Genomic DNA, 20040 nt, shown 5'->3' with positions numbered 1-20040 from the left:
AGTTTTACAAGTTATAAATACCTTATAAAACCTTATAAGTACCTTGTAAAACCTTTTAAAATACATTGTAATTGTAAAACCTTACAAAACACTTGTAAATACTCCGTAAAACCTTTAAAATATCTTGTAAATTTTTTCCGCCAAAAATTTTCCCACCAAAAAAATTTCGCCAAAAAAATTGCGGAATCACTTTTCCCGCAAAAAAATTTTGTTTGGCGGGAAAAATTTTTACGGGAAAATTTTACAAGGTATTTTAAAGGTTTTTACAAGTGTTTTGGCGGGAAATTTGCGGGATCACTTTTCCCGCCAAAAAATATTTTGTATTTTGTGGACCTAATTTTGTTTCAAATAAGGGTAAAATGATCATTAAAAATTAAAAGAGGGCAAACTTAAAAATGGACTCTCAAAAAAGGCATTTTTGAAAAAGGATATTGAAAAAATGATATTTTTAACAATTTCTCTTAAAAAAAACTGAGGGTGTGACTAATATACTAGCGAAATCACTTTCCAATCTGTTTCTTCTTATATTTCAGGCTTTGTTTGTTCTGATTCCTTCCTCCTCATAACTCTTTCTTCTAGTTTTCTTTGGTTGTATTGGTCTTTTCTTGTTCTGTAAACGTTCTCTTTATTTAATTAAGAAAACCTTTTAACAAAAAAAAGAAATCACTTTCCAAAACATGGAAATTACTAAGTAGTATACCACACCTTAATCTTAGAAATCAGAGAATGTTTTCACTATTTTATGTTTAAATGAAAAAAAAACTATATGGTATTTAATATGTCTGAAATTACTCGGAGTTTTAATTTCTTGCTTATAGAAAAACAGTAGTGGAACTTTCCAAAACACACTGATACAGAAGAAAAAAAAAATGAAAAGTGTGGCATTAAATACAATCTAACCCGCACTATGATAAAACTTGTAAGCATTATTCTTCTTTGCGGATAAGCAAACAAATAGAAGAATTACAAAAGTATAATCCCAAAACTTTTATTAATGCAATTTTTGATTAAAAAAAATTCTGAAAAATTATCGTAAACTGACATTATCAAAACCAATGTTTATTATTTCAAGATAATTTCTTTTTGGGTATTCGAGATGACATTTTTTTTTTTGGATAACGATTCAAGATGACTAATTGTCTGTATATTTTCTTGACAATTGGTTTTGTTGGGGGTGATATTTGAATTATTTGTAAATACAGGGGTCTTTATAGAAAACGTTGAAAGAAAGGGACAAAAACTGAAAAAGGAATAAAAGGACAGAAAAAAAATAAAAGGGCCAGCCAAACTCCAAAGGCACACCACCATTGAACTTCCCCTCCTCCGTCTATCACACGCAAGTAGTTCACCCTCTCTCTATCTCTTCGCCACAAATCGCCGATTTGCTCCGGATAATCTGAATCTCGAAATCAAACGATGTTTTGCGATTGCTTCTACTGGAACAAATCAATCACCGAGTTGGAATCGGAATCGTCCGAGTCAAAGCCCTTCTCGCTTCCGTCTCCTCTCCCTCGATGGCCACAAGGTACAGTACTATCATCTTTATTGGAAATTTCTAATTATCAAACTGTTTACTTTAGGCTTCTATTTTTATTTCTAATTTTGGATATTTTCATGATTTTTAATCAAAATTGATGTTTAATTTTCCATATCATCATGATACTCAGTGTTGTTATGTTTTCTTAATTGTAAAATTCGTTTGAATATTCAACATTGGCACCTGTTGTTGTCTGTTTTACTGGTTCCTCGTTACACATTTGATTCAAGGTTTTTGTTCCATGGTCAACGTTACTGAACTATAATAACATTTAATTGAACTGAAGAGAAAATGTTGTACGGTTCAACATTATTACTATTAGTTACTGACTTTTCAGCTAATTAATCTTCACATGTTTTGCTACAAGGTAGGTTTTTGAGCTTCAATAATGTATGTATGACCTCAGATAAAGACTTATTATTTATTAATGTAGCACGATGAAGATGGATATGGTATATTACTCTATCATAGTGTAGACATATTTTGATGATTCTTTAATTCTTTATCAAGTCCCAACAACCCCGTTGGATAATGTTGAGTAATGGTTGATGATGATAACGTGTTGATAACTCAATTGTGTCGTTGTGGTTATTCTATCTTAGTTTAGAATGCTGTCAAATTATCTTTCATTTGAATCCGAATTGGAATTTTTGTCTATAATGTTGGTTTGCCTTTGTTTCAGGCAGCGGTTTTGCTACCGGAAGGATAAATCTTGGAGAAATCCAAGTGGTGAAAGTCACCGAGTTCGATAGAGTTTGGAAATGTGGCAGGTCGCGTGGTAAATCGAGTTGCGCCTCTTTTTACAAACCCGTGGGGATACCTGAAGGTTTCCATTGCCTTGGTCATTATTGTCAGCCAAACAATCAGCCATTGAGAGGCTTCGTTCTTGCAGCTCGGGCTAACGAGCCCGGTCATCTTGCGGATGATCATCGCCCTCCCTTGAAAAAACCTGTGAATTATTCTTTAGTTTGGAGTTCAGATTCAGATTGCTACTTCTGGTTGCCTAATCCTCCGGTTGGTTATAGAGCCGTGGGAGTTATTGTCACTGATGGATCAGAGGAGCCTGAAGTTGATGAAGTGAGATGTGTAAGAGAGGATCTTACGGAGAGTTGTGAAACCGGTGAGAAGGTTCTTGGTATGGGATCTTTTAATGTCTGGAGCACTAAACCGTGCGAGACAGGTATTTGGTCTCGGGGAGTGGAGGTTGGGTCATTCTTTTGCTCTACTAATGATATGTCTTCTAATTATAAAGCTGCCATGAACATTGCGTGTTTGAAAAATCTCGATCCGAGCCTACATGGTATGCCAAATCTTGACCAGGTCCATGCACTTATTCAGCATTATGGACCGATGGTCTACTTCCATCCCGAAGAGACTTACATGCCTTCGTCTGTGCCATGGTTCTTTAAAAACGGAGCTTTGTTGTATCGGTCTGGGAAATCGCAAGGCGAACCGATTAATTCTACGGGCTCAAACTTGCCTGCGGGTGGAGAAAACGATGGGAGCTTCTGGATTGATCTCCCTGAAGACGACGAAGTTAGAAGTAATCTAAAGAAGGGAAATCTAGAAAGCTCAGAGCTTTATGTCCACGTGAAACCCGCACTTGGCGGGATTTTCACAGACATTGTGATGTGGATTTTCTGTCCATTTAATGGCCCTGCCACACTCAAAATCGGGCTTCTCACCGTACCCATGAACCGCATTGGAGAGCATGTTGGTGATTGGGAACACTTCACTTTCCGGATAAGCAATTTCAACGGCGAGCTTACACAAATGTTCTTCTCGCAGCATAGTGGTGGAGGATGGGTTGATGTATCGGATCTTGAGTTTGTCAAAGGAAGCAACAAACCGGTTGTCTACTCATCCAAACACGGCCACGCGAGTTTCCCACACCCCGGAATGTATCTTCAAGGCCCGTCGAAGCTTGGGATTGGAGTGAGAAACGATGTTGCAAAAAGCAAGTATGCGGTGGATTCTAGTCAACGTTACAGAATCGTAGCAGCGGAGTATTTAGGCGAAGGAGCGATTTCAGAACCGTGCTGGCTGCAGTTCATGAGAGAATGGGGACCAACTTTAGTGTACGATTCTGCAGCTGAGATCAATAAGATAATTGATCTTCTTCCACTGATTGTGAGGTATTCTTTTGAGAGTCTGTTTCCTATTGAGCTTTATGGCGAGGAAGGTCCTACAGGACCAAAGGAGAAGGATAATTGGGAAGGAGATGAAATGTGTTGAAAACAGAGCTCCTCTGTTTCAATGAAGCTTGTTACTAAGTGTTTGTGTAAAAGTGTGTAGATATGTTGTTAATTGTAAACAAATTTTTGATTCGGTTTGATCATTTTCGATCTTACGGTCGTTATTAATCATATATATTCAATCATTGTCCTTAATCCAGTCTTATGCATAATGAGGTACAGATAGATTCCAAGTGATAAAAGTTGTCAATTCATAGAGGATTAGTGAGTGAACATGTGCTTTTTAGCCTGTTACTACGTTTATTGAAACGACGTCGTTGTAGTAATTAACATTAGAAATCTATGTTATGGTAGACTTCGTCATAGGTTATAAAATCTTTTCTCAGTTTCTAAAACGACGGCGGTGACAAGAAACAAAGGTAAAAGTTCCAGACACAGAACAAAACAGCAAACGAAGAAATTTCAAAATCTATTTCAATTCAACGTATACTTTCCTCAAATTAGGAATTAATCTTCAATTTTTCTCCACAAAATTGAGATCCGAATAACTATGGTGAGACTCAAGACGAGTCTCTGGGTTCTTCTCCTCGCGCTCGTTTCATCAATTCAGTTAAAGGGTTCGTTTGGATCTGAACCAAGTAAAGTAGCTTATGTCACACTTTTGTATGGAGATGAGTTCTTATTGGGAGTTAGGGTATTGGGCAAATCGATTCGTGACACTGGATCCAAAAAAGATATGGTCGCTTTGGTTTCTGATGGTGTCTCAGACTACTCTAAGAAGCTACTCAAGGTTTGGTTTTTATTGTCTAGTTTTAAGATCTAAAGATTTCTCTTTTCGATTGAGTTTGAGCTTGAATTTGATTAAATACTGCTTTGTTTAAAGTTGTTTGCTTTTGATTCTATAGGCTGATGGATGGAAAGTTGAAAAGATTAGTTTACTGGCAAATCCAAATCAAGTTCATCCGACAAGGTTCTGGGGTGTTTATACAAAGCTTAAGATCTTTAACATGACTGATTACAAGAAAGGTAAGAGATTTCTGCGGTTTTTTTTCTTTTGGATTCCGGTTTGAGAACTTAAATCTCAAAAAGCTTTGTTTTTTTTGTGTGCAGTTGTGTATCTTGATGCTGATACTATTGTGGTAAAGAATATTGAGGATTTGTTTAAGTGCTCGAAGTTTTGCGCAAACTTGAAGCATTCTGAGAGGCTAAACTCTGGTGTTATGGTTGTTGAACCATCTGAAGCTCTTTTCAATGATATGATGCGGAAAGTGAAGACTTTGTCGTCTTATACCGGAGGAGACCAAGGGTTCTTGAATTCCTACTATCCAGATTTCCCAAATGCTCGTGTTTTCGATCCGAGTGTAACCCCTGAAGTCTTGAAAACCAGACCAGTTCCTGCTATGGAGAGGCTTTCAACATTATACAATGCGGATGTTGGTCTTTATATGCTTGCTAATAAGGTATTTGGTTAGGAAACAAAGTTGTAGTTAGTCTCGTTGTGTCTATTTGGTTCTGTTTTTCATTTTGCTGTTAAAGTCTATGGCTTACTATGAAATCGATGTGATCTTGGAATATGTAGTGGTTAAGTTGGGATTAGTTTAAGGTATAGTTGTCTTTTTCTTCAGCTGTTTGAATTTTGAGTTTTCTCATTATTTCTGCAGTGGATGGTTGATGACAGTAAACTTCACGTTATTCACTACACTCTAGGCCCTCTTAAGCCTTGGGACTGGTGGACAGCATGGCTTGTGAAACCTGTTGATGCTTGGCAAGTAGGTCTTCTTCTTCACTATGGTTTTTAGGTTTCTTTTTAGTGAATTTCTCTAAGTCTGATTTCACCGTGAACAATTTCAGAGCATTAGGGTAAAGCTTGAGGAAACTCTTCCTGGAACTGGAGGTGGCAAAAACCAACATGATGAACTCGTTGTCAAGTTCCTTTTCTTGTTACCTCTTTGTGCACTTTTGTTCTGCATTTACCGATCCATCCAGGTAAAGACTTCTTTGGTACCTCCACCTCTGCTACATTCATCATTTTTGGATCGTAATTTGATTTTATGTTTTCTGATTCTGTCGCAGGGTCGTGAGGGTTCATTGTGCTGGAGCTCGTTCAGCAATCAGATTAGATATCTTTATTACCAAATTAGATCTAATGGAACACTTGGTTATAGCGGTATATCTACCATGAATCCCAGCTATCAAGTGAGTTTCAACATCAAATCGTTGAGGTTAACTTCTTAAAAAAATTGATCTAATCTGAACAATGTTAATATTGCTTCTTGTCGACAGCCCCACAGTGGCAGCACACAGTCCAAGGTTCCTCAACACTTGGGCGCGGTTGCAGTTGTCGTCTGTTTTACTGCTCTTCTGTTATCTCTTGGAATATCCTTTGCGATTGTGCCGAGGCAAATCATGCCATGGACTGGCTTGGTCTTGGTGTATGAATGGACTTTTACAATCTTCTCTCTTTTGTTTGGTTGCTTCTTGCTTTTTGTGCATCTACATGGAAAGAAAATAGCAATACAATCAGAATCATCATCCTTGGATGATTCCGCAAAAGGTATGTACATGAGAAGAAACTAAATTGTGATAATCGGTAATCGTAGCGTTGAGAATTAAGAAGAGTGCTGATTTCCACCATTTTTGTGGTCTCAACAGTTCATCAGCGAGCAGGTGTGTCTTGTGACGTTACTACATTGTATTATGGATTAGGGATGGCTTTTCTGGCTATTGCTGCAGTTTCTTTACCTTACATTTTAGGGATCACTGCTTTATTCACGAGGTAAATTTTGTTAATCAAGTCCGTTAAGAATGGTTCTTGCTATTTGATTCAACACATTCTTGTCCTTATATTTTTACTTGATACATTCCCTAAGATTTGTCATGATTGAATCATATGGAACAGGTTGGGTTTAATGGTGGGTGTAGGCATAATTCTAGCTGCCTTCATGACTTATGCTTCAGAGCACCTCGCGGTCAGATGGTTCTTGAAAGGTCTAGAAGACCGTCGCGACACGACGAGATCAAATTCCTTATGTTTCCTCTGCTGACAACAAAAAAACAGCCGAGTAAAAGTGTCACCTTTGTAACTTGCAGAAACAACAGAGCCTATCTATAATCCTGAGTTATTGTAGTTCTTCTGTTCTTGTCTTGAAATGGATAAAGCTTTGTTCTTTCTTTGTCATTATGTCTCGTAACAACACAAGATTCTAAACCGCGAGAATTCAGCAAGAACCAGAAGAGACATTTTAAACCAAACCGCGAGTTAAACCATTTGTTGTCCGAACCGTACCGATCGCGATTTAATTTTAAATTAACCGAACCGGATTTCCACCAACGTCGTCTTCTTCACTCGTCGTCGTCAATCTTCTCTCCTCAGTCCTCCCTCCACTCGACATCTCCGATGAGTTTATTGATTTCGTAGTTTTTGAACCTTATTTCTCCCTCCGGTGGTGCCGTCAATCCAATAAGGTATGACATCGAATCTCTGTTTCTCCATGTTCAATTGAATACGAATCGATTGTTTTAGGTTTAAAAGAAGTAACTTTGCTCTTCTTCATATTTTTTAACCTAATTTAACAGTCTTCTTCTCCCGATTACAGAGGAGAGATACAATGCGTTTCACAACTTCGATAATCAATGAGCATCGCCGGTTCTCATCATCGTCAAGATCATGGGTATCTCCCATTTGCTTCTCGGAGAAGAAGAAGAAGAAGCTAGACCCACCACCTGAATCCTCAATCTCAACTATGGAAACAAACCCCAAAACCAAGTTTATCTCTCACGAATCTACTGTCAGTTTGATGAAACGAGAGAGAGATCCTCAACGTGCGCTTGATATCTTCAACAAAGCTTCTCAGCAGAAAGGTTTTAACCATAACAATGCTACATACTCTGTTCTTTTGGATAACCTCGTTAGGCACAAGAAGTTTCTAGCTGTTGATGCTATTCTTCATCAGATGAAGTACGAGACTTGCAGGTTCCAGGAAAGTTTGTTTCTTAACCTGATGAGACACTTCTCCAGGTTTGATTTGCATGATAAAGTTATGGAGATGTTTAACTTGATTCAAGTGATTGCTCGTGTGAAGCCTTCTCTCAATGCCATTAGTACTTGTTTGAATCTCCTTATTGATTCAGGGGAGGTTGATTTGGCCCGGAAACTACTCTTGTATGCCAAACACAATCTTGCATTGCAGCCAAATACTTGCATTTTCAATATTCTAGTGAAGCACCACTGCAAGAATGGGGATATTGATTCTGCGTTTCGAGTTGTGGAGGAGATGAAAAGATCTGGGATTTCGTATCCCAATTCGATCACTTACTCAACCCTTATGGACTGTCTGTTTGCACAATCGAGGTCCAAAGAAGCGGTGGAATTGTTCGAGGATATGATCTCGAAAAGAGGGATTTCACCGGACCCTGTGATTTTCAACGTTATGATCAATGGATTCTGTCGTTCAGGAGAAGTTGAGAGAGCCAAGATGATTTTAGACTTCATGAAGAAGAATGGATGCAACCCAAACGTATACAATTACTCGGCTCTAATGAATGGGTTCTGTAAAGAGGGAAAGATTCAGGAAGCTAAACAAGTCTTTGACGAGGTGAAGAAAACCGGGTTGAAACTCGACACAGTTGGTTATACCACATTGATGAACTGCTTGTGTAGAAATGGTGAAATTGATGAGGCTATGAAGTTACTTGGAGAGATGAAAGCATCCAGATGCAGAGCTGATGCATTAACATATAATGTAATACTCAGGGGCTTGTCCAGCGAAGGAAGATCAGAGGAAGCTCTTCAGATGCTGGATCAATGGGGATGTGAAGGAGTTCATCTTAACAAAGGTAGTTATAGGATCATACTGAACGCGTTGTGTTGTAATGGCGAGCTCGAGAAAGCGGTAAAGTTTCTGAGTGTGATGTCGAAGAGAGGGATTTGGCCTCACCATGCGACTTGGAATGAATTGGTGGTTCGGCTTTGTGAATCCGGGAATACAGAAATTGGGGTTCGAGTTCTGATTGGATTTCTTGGAATAGGTCTCATACCAGCGCCCAAATCTTGGGGAGCTGTGGTTGAATCAATTTGCAAAGAGAGGAAGTTGGTGCATGTCTTTGAACTGCTTGATTCTTTAGCTTCTTGATAAAACCCTTTATTGATACGAGTCTGGTTACATAATTACTCGTACAAGTTGCAACCACACATCACTTTACAGAATCAAGAACATAAGTTATTAAATTGGAGTTGAAGCTATCATAATGGACAAACTTTGATCCTTTTTCCCAATATTGGCATCCATCAGGAAAGGCTTGGAAAGCTATGCAAGAACAGTTTCTCCAGCAGTTTCCATGACAGTCGCTAAGACCAGCGCTTAAACTATCATCATAGTAAAACGGATAATAACCGTTATTATTATCCATCATGTATCCTCTTCTCGGTTCGAAATACTCTGACCCTTTCCTACAAGCCGTTGGCTTCTCCTTGATGCAGATTGCTGAACTGTTCTTTAAATCCGTCTTGCAGGGTTCACTGCTTTCGGAAATCCAGTTGCTGCTTTTGTTGCTGCTGAGCACATTGGTTACAGTGATTTGGCCTAGAGTATCCAAGAACCAGCTGGACAAGACTGAATTGTTAGCTTCCTTGATTGAGTAGCTGAAGTACCTCATGTACTTATTTGAATCGAACTTGAATTCATAATCAATGTAGTGTCTGGATAGCTCTAAGGTCAAATGAGAGCTTCCATTGTTCGTCAAGATTCCACTGGACCAGTAGATTTCACCGCGGCGCCAGACGAGTAACTGGTTTGCTCCTGATGGGTCTAGTCCTAGTCTGAATGCTCCTGGGACTGGGACTTGGTCACTTATCCAAGAAGTAACTGATACTTCTTTCTTGGTTCTAAGGTTAAACCCAATCTTCATCCCGGGAAGTAATGTGTTTGTGGGATGGTCAAAGCTTTGCCATAGAACACGACCCGGAACTCCTCCTGGCCTGATCTCTCTGACCACAAAGTTCCCGGAATCGAGTAAAGTGGCAGACACATTCCCGGACAATGAAAGCTGCCTGGCTGGTCTTTGGTTCACCAAGATTGGAAAAGCATTTTCTTGTGTTATCTTTAGAACCCCATTGGTGTCAATGGATAGAGCACCAGATGAATCAGAAATCGATTCGATTGGGTTACCCACCCACACTGGATTTATTGGAATCCTTTGAGGCCAGATACCAAGATATCTAGGACCAGCTGACCCGAGTTCGGAAGTAGATGATTCTTTAGGTGTAAAGAATCCGAGAGCGAAGATACCACCCGCAGAGATCAACTGCTCCCAGTCTCTGAGCTGCTGCCCTGGTTTTAACGTATCAGTTTTGAGTGGTGAAATGGCGAAAACCGAACTGAGAAAAGTCGGTATGAGAAGGAAAATAAAAGGAAAAAGAACGAGTGAAAGAGCCATTTGTTGTTTGCTTGGTTAAGTGTTTGTTTAACTTTTAGCTCTCTTTATAGAGAGATTTATAGCACCTTTTGTCCCTTTTACACTCTCAAATCTTTAATGAGTTTTGTAGAACTTTGAATAAGTGATTAGGAATAGTCTTTGGTCTCTGCTTGTAACATAACAAGTCTCATAAGCTTTAAAATATATGATGGCGACTACCTAAGAAATTTCTTTCGAATGGTTCTATTGGAGTCTCTTTCCGAGGCAGAAGTTTCAAAGTCAGACCAAAGATTGGGTTAAGGTTGAGGTCATATCTCTGTCATATGTATTTGGTCCTACTTCAGGTTACATTGGTATATAATGCTAGATCAAGATTTGCAATGGTAAACCATGGAGAGCATTGATCATAAATTCTAATTTATGTTTTTCAAAATATTTTTAAATATAAATTTAGCGAATATATAAACAATCACACGATAGAATGAACAAGTTCACAGATCGAAAACTCAAAAACAAAAATTCAACCTACTTAAAGTCACTTGTATACGTAATGCAAAATTGTAAATTAGTTATTGAGATATAAGCTTTGATTGGTGTGGCAAATGGAAACGCGTCGTGGGGTTCTTTCGGTGTGATGTGGCTGATGGAATCATGGAATAATGATGATAGTTACTCACTTATAGTTACAGCTGATTCGGTCAGTCCCGGTAGAAACACACCGAGATGCTACAGAGTAGACTATTTCCGTGGTTCAACGGTTCAACGATTCAATGGATACCATGAACTCTGAGCGAACTTAGGTCGAACGGGCATAATATTCATGAAATCCAGAATTGGACTATCATACTGCCTGATCCGAATTTGAAATATTTTCTGACTAATGCCAAAAGGTAATCAGGCTAATAGTTACTTGAGGAATAATTTTCAAAGTCTTCCAATATCAACGTGTATAATTTTCAAAGTCTTCCAATATCAACGTGAATAATTTTCAAAGTCTTCCAATATCAACGTGAATTGCAATCTTCCACACAAACGTCTTTACTCTTAAATTTTTTTTTTTAGGTAAATGGAAATATTATGGATTTTCAATTCATACGTCTCTCTAAAATCATGACTATTTTTCTACATATATAATATTTATGATCGATACAAATAGATGAATGTCTCTATGACTCTATATGTAGTGTTAGAGTGTTACAGAACTACATTACATTATAAATGCTATTTAGAAGTTGAAGTACATTGGATCATGACTCTTTTTTTTTCGGTTTCTGTAATCCACTATGTAATTGTATATTTTGAAGTTTGAACTCAAATCGCTTGGTGTAAGAACTAATAAGCATGTAGCCAACTAACACCACCAAGTGTTTTCACATTGTAAGTGGGATAAATGATGGTTTACAAAAAAAAAAGAAAAAAAGAAAGAAAGTGGGATAAATGATTTCGTACGTACAATCAATCACAAATCTTTGAAATATTCACCTTTCATTACAACTTTTTTACATTTTGCCATATCTTTTTTTCTCTTTAACTAGAGGCGAGAGCTGAGAGATTATTTTCAAACCGATTTTAGACCATCTCCAATGGTGTTTCAAATTTCAATTTTTCCTTCATTTTGAAGATAAAAAAAAAAAAGTTTTCTCCAATGGTGCTTCATTTTCACCTTCAAAATGAAGGAGTGAATAGTGTATCTTCATATTTGAAAGTATACTATTCATATCTTCATATTTTGAAGATGAACTTTTTTATTTACAAATGATCCTTTAAATTATAAGTATTTATTTTATACCAAACAAATTATTTATTTTTATTTTATCCAATCAACTTAAAATGCAATAACAATATATATTAAATAGAAAAACAAACACATATCCAACATAAATTTAAAATACATAATTAATACTAACATTAAATATAAAAAAAAATACCATAGCATATATTAAAAACTTAATAATATGGTAATTCGTTTCCGGATCCACTAAGATAATTAAAATATTGCCCAAATGAGGTTGATCTAGATGGAGCTTGTTGATTATGTTTTTCTTTATTTCTTTTTTGTAAAATGCGAGTTTTTTTAGCTTGAACATTTGCACGAATCTCTGGATCTTATATGGAATTCAAGTCTTGAAGTAACATTTTGTTGTCTCCTTTTAGTTCTTTCAAAGCATAATTCTTACTTTGAATCTCCAAATGTTGTTGTCTTTGAGCACTTGTCTTCTTTAGTTGCTCCAAAAGTTGTTTATTTCTTTCTTCCAAAGTGTTGATAAAAATTGATGTTTGATCATCAATTTTTCTTTTCAGTTTGGATTTTTTTACTCTCATTGGACGTTGAGATGGAGATCCGCCAATGTTGTCATCATCACCATCTAAGTTCAAAAAAAATAAAGACAAACCTGGAGATGCTTGTGTAGCGGAATCAGGAGTATGAGAAAAGCATGATCTCGTGATATAATGACTCCATGTATAATTTTACATAATATGATAATTGAAGATGAGCGTGATCTCGATGCGCCAATTGAAGTTGGAAGAGAAACTCCACATCCGGATGTTGAAATAGAAAATAATGAAAATATCTGATTCCAAGAATTTCTCGCTCGATTCAGAAAAATAAAGGATAAAGAAACTCATTTCTCACTTCGGAATGCATTAATTGATCATTTGTAGGAGAAGTTTTACAATTGCATCACAAATATATGTTTTTAATTAATGTTATGTACTGTGATAATAATGTACTTTAAATAAAATTTGTTGAACTATTTGCTTACTGTAAAGTAAACAGGTTAAAATTCATATGTTTAGAAAGTAAAGGTTTGTTTATAATTAATAATAAAACATAGATAGAATATATTTAGAATATTCTTTTTGAAGTAGAAAATGAAAGAAACCATTGGAAAAGTCTTGCTTCATTTTAACCTTCAATTTTTAAAAAACTTCAATTTTAAAGATATATTTGAAGGTAACCATTGGAGATGCTCTTAGATCCGAAGATTAACGCATCTTAGAAAGCAAAAAGAAAATTTATCTCATACTTTCATTATTGCATACACACTTCTTTTTTCTATGAGTGCAATAAATTACTAGATTTAAACCAACAACGACAAATCAAAAACAATAAGCCAATATTCAATTTTCACTACCCATAATTGAAAAAATTACATATTCGACCCCTTTTTTTTTTTCTCCACTCCTCCAACCCCCAACTATATACACTTTAAATTTCAATTACACCTAGGATTAAACCCCGGCCCACCATAGTAAAAATAAGTTCCCCATTCATTACTATGCGAACTCTTAATGTCGTAACATTCGGTGTTCTCGGCTAATATCTTGACATCACGCACCGGTACGAGACTGTTGTCTGAATCTACAACTTCCAAATTCCGAAAGTAACTTGCTTTTCCAAACCCTTCGTCTGGAAAATGACCAGAACCCATTTGGGTTGTCGTGTGCCGGCCTGAAGCTCGTGTGTTCACAACCTCACCGCCCCATTCCACGGTAGTCGCGTGGTCGGCTAAGTGGGTGAATAGCTCGGCTGGCCAATACCCCACTAGTGTGCTGTCCCCTAAACCCATCCACCAATTCCCCATTTTCGGATCCTGCAATTGTCATTGAATATAATTCCTTTAAACATTACACAAAATAAAAGTGTAAGTGTATACGCACGTTTCTATATTAAGTTATATAGATGATAAACAGAGATCTCGTAAGAGAAAGAAAGACTAACCTTCCAAATGAGTATTGTGATATCAAATTGGTTTCCTTTGAAAGTAGAAAGAGGAGAAATGGCTGCTCCAATGGCAATCTTGTTATTTGTTTGGATAAATCCAGAACATAGAAGATTGTAACATCCTGTTGCTTGATATGAATCACTCTAATAACACAAGATTATTATTAGTTTAGGACAAGCTCAAAACCAAAAAAAAAAATGATTAACCAAAGTATTGCCAAGAATTGATCAAAAACCAATTTAACATATATTTTTCAAAAATTACGACCAAATATTTGTGTAAATCTGTCATCCTATTTTTAGCTTTTGGACAGAACCAAATTTAATGATTTGGAGAGTAGTACAGAAATTGGACTGGTATCAATCCAATTGATAATATGTTATTAATGCAATAATAAATGCTCTACACCAAACATTATCATGATGACTCTGTTCTATCATTAACTTGAAAATGATCAATACTACTACACATTAATGGAACCTGTAAGAATATTACAAATCAAAATCACCTTCATTTTTATTGTGGCATAAAATTAGTGAATTACCTTCAATTTACCCTATCATAATTTTCATGCGCAGTATCACTGAATTTCTAGATAAATTTCTATTTCAGAAAAGGAATATATACATAAAAAATAATATTGGAAGAAGGGTGCCTTCAAAGCAATATTTGGTAAATCTGAAAATACAATCTATATACCAAAACTAGACATGAACAACACCTAGAAACTACTCCACTGTCACATGAATGTCCTTAAAAGCAACACATTAAAGTCAATCTTCTTCTTTCAGTTTATACCACAAATAATATTAGGTTAAGATTCTTGAATTAAAACTAATGAAAGTGATTTGCATCATAATATAAAAAGCAACAAATAGAAAACAACAACATACCGTCCAATAAGTGAACAATCTTGGTCTGTTGTCACCATACAGCTCCGGACTGACCTGACTAGTAGAACAATCACAGCTTTAGATATAATCCTATTGTTAAACATACTTAATAGTCGTTCTTAAAAACAAAATTAAAAGATTATGAGAAGGGTAAAACAGTAAAAAACAGTACCTGCCAGCCAGCTTCTATACTATTGAGATCAGGACCGACGAAAGATCCAGAGAGAATCCAAATCTGAGAGAGACTAAACTCATTCACTTCTTCTATCTTTGGATCCCAAACGTTTATCGTCGCCTTTGCTCCATATATCTCCGACGATGTTTCCGTATACGCGATCGCATGCTATCATTCCCCACCACAAGTCATTAAAAATAAATCAGTATTCAAGTCTTAATTATTTTACTTCGAGTATTAACTTGTAAATCACATTTATAATCCCAATATATGCGAATGAAATGCCGTGCATTTATATATTAATCTTTTATGATAGTTGTATCTTTCAAGAATTATGATAACGAGACCGGATCTTAAAATCCATTGAATGCTTATGTTTTAATGTATTTTATGAATCTGATTAATGTGAAACTGACATTGGAAACTGTTATATGGGTCCATAATTAAATGATTACATAGACAATTCACATTAAACATTGATATACATATGTAGGTATCGTATCTATAGGTAGGCCTTGGCAAAATACCCGGAACCGAATATCCGAACCGAAAAACCCGAACAATACCCGAACCGAACCCGAACCCGATTTTTAAAAATATCCGAATGGGTCCTAACCTCCTACCCGAAAAAAACCCGAACCGTACCCGAACCGAATCCAATACCCGAATGTACCCGAATACAAATATACACCTATAAATATTAGTTATATTTATATTTATAATACCCGAAATACCTAAAATTACAATCATAAATCCGAATATATTAGGTATTTTAGATATTTTTGGTTATATTTGGGTAAAGAGTAACCATTGTATTTTCGATAAATCGAGTATTTCGGTTAGATTTGGGTATATATGAGTTAAAAACCTGAACCCGACCCGAACCCGAAAATATTTCGGGTATTTTTGGTTATTTTCGGGTATTTTGCTTATTTTATTAAAATACCCGAACCGACCCGAACCCGAACCGAACCCGAACCAAATTTTTAGAATACCCGAATGGGTCTTGACCCCCTACCCGAATAGACCCAATACCCGAAAAAAAGAACTGAACCCGAACGGGTACCCAAATGCCCAGGCCTATCTATAGGTATGAACAAAATACGTATATATGCTGTAAAAAAGAAAGATTATAATCAAGTGTACCTCATGTCCATTAGTGCCGAGTGCATCAGGCTTCTCTGTCTGTCGATCAAGGTCAATACTCCGTCGCTTTTTGCCAAAGTCAAACAAAGACTTGGCTCTGAGCACATCGTTCATTGTGTTGCGTCGTATGGGAACCGTCCCCTTAGGACACCTCGTGCCGTTCACGTGCCACATTTGCCATGCACCTTCCAATACATTCTCTGCTTCTTTAACATCACCATCTTTTTCCTTCATCTTCGGCATTTTCTTCGGTGCTTTCTGCATTATTTATCATAATCAATTTCTTCTCATCGTAAAAATGGCTTTGTATCATAATCAAAACGACACTTTTTGTACTATTCAAAAAGTATTAAAAAAAACAATGAGCTTATATGTAATCTGTCACATCCAATTCACCAAAAATTTCATAAATTTACATTTGGAAGCTACCTAAAAAAGTGTTAAATTATTTAATAAAGTTTTTTTTTTTTTTTGATCAACAAACTAAACTATTTGTTTTATGTTAGTAATAAATAAAAGAAAAAGTTGCGTGGTCAGCATTACCTGAATCTTGTGATGCTTTAAGAGTGGATGATCCAAAGCTGGCTGCTTTATTTTGGGTACACAATCTATTACATCACCATCTGGACTCTGTAATTTATTTTTTTATAACAACAAAAGTTATATATTTCATATAATGATAAAGTTTAGACGTATCAAATAAAAAGTGCATTTGAAGAAACTTGTACATATATATAACCTGAATGGTGAAGACAGGAGACTTGTTGATCCTGTTCAAGTGCTTTTGGATCCTCGCAAGTCTCAAGCTACTGACTTGTCTGTATGGTTTGCTGTCGTTAAAGGCAGAGATATGTATGACCTTCTGGCTCAAAGAGAGACTTACAATAAGAAGAAAAAGAAGAAGACTTCTCTTGGATGCAAGAACAACAACCTCCATCGATCGATCTTTTAAAGCTTTCTTCTTGTATATATGTATCACATTCAGTGTCCAAAGAACGAGAAAGTGAAGAAATTGGAAACTGAGAGGAGGTCAGATTCTTATTAAAGTTAAGGTGAGAGGAGGACCATTTCAAGAAAATGGAAAGAGATATTAGAGAATTACTATAGCTAGCCCAAAATATATAAATGTTTATATTTGTGAGTTATAAATGGGGAAGAAGAGAAGTGGGTGAAGAGATATTATGAAGTGTAAATATGGAAATCGAAGAGAAGAAGCAGAAGCAATGAGGTTTTCGAGAAGAAGATCAAATCAAGATTCATCATCATTGCCCTGCATTGGTTTCATTTTTATATAGATGATGGATTTAATTCTTGTCTTTTCTTTCTTATGAAAAAAAAAAAAAACAGAAGAGAAAATATTCATTTTATACATGTGTGTGAGAGAGATTAAAGCAATATTGATAAAAATAAAGTTAAGGGAAATAAATGAAAAAAAAAAAAGCAAAGGAAAACTATAAATACAATAGAGAGAGACCTACCCAACTAACTAAACATTTCTTCCCTTTTATGACACTCCTTCAATGTTTTCATCTGTCACTACTCTTTTCTTTTTTCTCTTTTTTTTTTCTTTCTAAAATTCAAAATTTAAACTTAGAAAAATACATTATATCCGAAGATGTAAGAGTACTTAGTTTTGGTATTGTACTTGTACGTCGTAAAATTTGACTCGTGTGAATTGTATAACTTGTCTATACAAACCAGTAATAACCAAAATTGTTTACCTTTTAAAAGTGAACGAATTCTTTTTGGTTTAAGTTAGTTTGGAACTATCCATACCAAAGAGTCAAAGTAGAAAGTGTTTTGATATGGTTGAGTTCATTTTCCTTTTCATAGTAAAACTGTTTTTAAATCCAAAAGACTAGTAGTTCAATAAGAAATCTGGTTAGGGTCCAATAAAGTATCATCACATTGCTTCATTTACAAAGATCTAGTAATTAAGGTTCTAGTGGAAATGCACGAGGCAGATCAAAACAAGTCACATGATTATAATAATAATCTAATCATTTTGAACGATTTATATTTAGCAAAACTTTATGGGGACTTTTAATATCTTTGCTTGAGAGTCTCTCAATCGATCCAGCTTTTTTAGTTACATCATCTAAATTTGGTAGTTTGTCCCACGTGGCGTCCTTTAATTGCGTACACATACACACCGATTTAATATCATTATTTTGTGTATATGCTTATAAGTGCACACTCTGAATGTGATGTCTGAACCAATTTCAACGAATGAATTATGAACATACCAACTGAATTCAAAGTTATAATCAATTAAAATTTTGTCATTTTTCTAAAATTTATATTCCATTTTGTTTTGTGCAACTTAATAATATTTAATCTCTCGTTGACCAAAAAATGCAAATGTTGTTTAATTCTAGGACAAGATTAATTTTTCCCCTATTCAATTAAATGTATGTCTTAAGTGTTATTTAGAAATGAAAACATAATTGTGCTTAAGAAATCTAAAACAAATTGCCTGAAATTTGCTCTATTTTATTTTCACCACTATGTTTTATGCTTTGGTCTATATTGACTCTGTTTTAGCATATAGTTAGTCTCAAAATCAGGTCCTTCTCCTTTTACATAAAATTTTAAAGTTGATTTATAAGTTTTAACATTAAAAAAACAAAAAAAAACAGTGCCCGTAATATCTAAATACATATAGAACTTACAGTTCCTTAACCAACTCAATCAAATGATATGTACAAGTCAAAGTTTAAAATAACAAATGCGTATATAAAGTCACAGTGGACTGTTTTATTATAGTGGTCCATGACAGATCGTCTAGTAAAATTTACACGTTCATCAATTGGGTCAATATCAATATATCCGGTTCGAGTTTATCCGAACTTAGTTCGAAAAGAATTATCAGATTCAATTTGATCTGATCTTTTTGGGTTATATATGGATCATGTATTAGAAACATTATAAACAATACCAATTAAGCGTCCCCAAAATTTGTAGTTTAATTTTTTTTAAGATGGAAAACAGATTCTGATCCGGCTGTTTCGAACGAGGGATACATTGCACTTTAACGTTGATTTACATGCATATCTATCATTCGCATGAAAAAAAACTTATGGAAATTTCATTAAAAGGTCTGATCAAAGCTTGTTAATTATAAAAAATAATTGTATAGAGTTTTAAAAGCTTTTTAAATATTTTAAGAAGTTAAAATATTTTATAATCTTTAACAACAATTACGATAATTTTAACAAGTTTATGCGTTGTGATGAACAATATACACCGACAAAATAGTTAGCAATTGTCCCAAACATCAATTTGAATTTCAGTATAAATCTGCATTACTTACATATTAAAGTCACCTAAAAATAAATGGATGGATCTCATATATATGTATATAATGTTTTGGAGCGCTGTCAAAAAAGAAAGAAAGTATATACATGTTTTTAATCAATGTTCACGTGGGTGAAATTATATGATATGACTTATGTAATTTCAAAATTACTTTGGATACATTATCATAAGATTGCATATAAGTTAATTACAAAAAGAAAGTTTGTTGGGTTATATTAGATAAGATCCATAAGATTAGAAGAAAACGAGTAAGCCAAGCATATATCTTCATCCGATGGTCAAGATGAACAAAAGAGGTTATTATAATGGTTTTTCTTCGGACTTTGCTCAAATCCCAATTTTAGATGCTTCTGCTTCGTCTGATTCGTAATACTAGTTGCATGTATTAATCATTAATTAAATCACTATGTAATTAGTATGAACCTTCCTAGCTATATACGTCACCAGATTCAGGTTCTTAACTACCATAATACCTTTTTCTTACGTAGAACTTCAATGATACCTAGTACATAAATATATGTATTATATTTTTCGTTACATACAGCCTTAGCCAAGCCGAAATTTCTATATAAAGTTTTAATTTTAAATAAAATTAATAGAAACAAGGGACTTTCAAACATTAGCGGTATAATTA

At 35.2% G+C, this 20040-nt stretch overlaps 5 protein-coding genes across 5 annotated transcripts; 3 read left to right on the top strand and 2 right to left on the bottom strand.

Moving 5' to 3' along the window:
• The first annotated feature begins 1282 nt into the window (after positions 1 to 1282).
• LOC9309965 lies at positions 1283 to 3927 on the top strand. Its single transcript, XM_002873852.2, has 2 exons — positions 1283 to 1525; positions 2220 to 3927. The coding sequence occupies exons 1-2, from the start codon at positions 1417 to 1419 to the stop codon at positions 3770 to 3772; spliced, it is 1662 nt and encodes a 553-aa protein (XP_002873898.1). The 5' UTR covers positions 1283 to 1416; the 3' UTR covers positions 3773 to 3927.
• Positions 3928 to 4081: 154 nt separating this feature from the next.
• Positions 4082 to 6940, top strand: LOC9309964 (inositol phosphorylceramide glucuronosyltransferase 1). The gene is made up of 9 exons (XM_021023597.1): positions 4082 to 4522; positions 4638 to 4758; positions 4843 to 5192; positions 5394 to 5501; positions 5584 to 5718; positions 5806 to 5928; positions 6016 to 6286; positions 6385 to 6508; positions 6632 to 6940. The coding sequence occupies exons 1-9, from the start codon at positions 4283 to 4285 to the stop codon at positions 6774 to 6776; spliced, it is 1617 nt and encodes a 538-aa protein (XP_020879256.1). The 5' UTR covers positions 4082 to 4282; the 3' UTR covers positions 6777 to 6940.
• A 101-nt stretch (positions 6941 to 7041) lies between these two features.
• On the top strand, positions 7042 to 8883 carry LOC9307888 (pentatricopeptide repeat-containing protein At5g18475). The gene is made up of 2 exons (XM_021023598.1): positions 7042 to 7197; positions 7329 to 8883. The coding sequence occupies exon 2, from the start codon at positions 7341 to 7343 to the stop codon at positions 8862 to 8864; it is 1524 nt and encodes a 507-aa protein (XP_020879257.1). The 5' UTR covers positions 7042 to 7197; positions 7329 to 7340; the 3' UTR covers positions 8865 to 8883.
• LOC9307887 (G-type lectin S-receptor-like serine/threonine-protein kinase At1g67520) lies at positions 8849 to 10375 on the bottom strand. Its single transcript, XM_002871772.2, has one exon. It carries the CDS (start codon positions 10165 to 10167, stop codon positions 8926 to 8928), a length of 1242 nt encoding a protein of 413 aa, XP_002871818.1. The 5' UTR covers positions 10168 to 10375; the 3' UTR covers positions 8849 to 8925.
• Positions 10376 to 13149: 2774 nt separating this feature from the next.
• Positions 13150 to 17483, bottom strand: LOC9309963. Its single transcript, XM_021023077.1, has 7 exons — positions 16828 to 17483; positions 16632 to 16718; positions 16089 to 16346; positions 14940 to 15110; positions 14768 to 14821; positions 13871 to 14017; positions 13150 to 13742 (listed from the first exon to the last, which is right to left on the bottom strand). The coding sequence occupies exons 1-7, from the start codon at positions 17023 to 17025 to the stop codon at positions 13365 to 13367; spliced, it is 1293 nt and encodes a 430-aa protein (XP_020878736.1). The 5' UTR covers positions 17026 to 17483; the 3' UTR covers positions 13150 to 13364.
• Positions 17484 to 20040: the final 2557 nt, after the last annotated feature.

This window comes from Arabidopsis lyrata (genome assembly GCF_000004255.2).
Source record: "Arabidopsis lyrata subsp. lyrata unplaced genomic scaffold ARALYscaffold_6, whole genome shotgun sequence".
Classification (NCBI taxonomy): domain Eukaryota; kingdom Viridiplantae; phylum Streptophyta; class Magnoliopsida; order Brassicales; family Brassicaceae; genus Arabidopsis; species Arabidopsis lyrata.
Note: the sequence above shows the minus strand (reverse complement) of the source record. Positions and strands in the feature narration are given on the sequence as shown.

Excerpts from the sequence above, each read along its gene's own strand:
- LOC9309965 (XM_002873852.2), top strand. The coding sequence starts at position 1,417 with ATGTTTTGCGATTGCTTCTACTGGAACAAATCAATCACCGAGTTGGAA. Across the intron at positions 1,526-2,219 it reads TCTCCCTCGATGGCCACAAG|GCAGCGGTTTTGCTACCGGA; the intron begins GTACAGTACTAT and ends CCTTTGTTTCAG.
- LOC9309964 (XM_021023597.1), top strand. The coding sequence starts at position 4,283 with ATGGTGAGACTCAAGACGAGTCTCTGGGTTCTTCTCCTCGCGCTCGTT. Across the intron at positions 5,929-6,015 it reads CCATGAATCCCAGCTATCAA|CCCCACAGTGGCAGCACACA; the intron begins GTGAGTTTCAAC and ends TCTTGTCGACAG. Across the intron at positions 6,287-6,384 it reads CTTGGATGATTCCGCAAAAG|TTCATCAGCGAGCAGGTGTG; the intron begins GTATGTACATGA and ends TGGTCTCAACAG.
- LOC9307888 (XM_021023598.1), top strand. The coding sequence starts at position 7,341 with ATGCGTTTCACAACTTCGATAATCAATGAGCATCGCCGGTTCTCATCA.
- LOC9307887 (XM_002871772.2), bottom strand. The coding sequence starts at position 10,167 with ATGGCTCTTTCACTCGTTCTTTTTCCTTTTATTTTCCTTCTCATACCG.
- LOC9309963 (XM_021023077.1), bottom strand. The coding sequence starts at position 17,025 with ATGGAGGTTGTTGTTCTTGCATCCAAGAGAAGTCTTCTTCTTTTTCTT. Across the intron at positions 16,719-16,827 it reads CTCCTGTCTTCACCATTCAG|AGTCCAGATGGTGATGTAAT; the intron begins GTTATATATATG and ends AATAAATTACAG. Across the intron at positions 16,347-16,631 it reads TAAAGCATCACAAGATTCAG|AAAGCACCGAAGAAAATGCC; the intron begins GTAATGCTGACC and ends TAAATAATGCAG.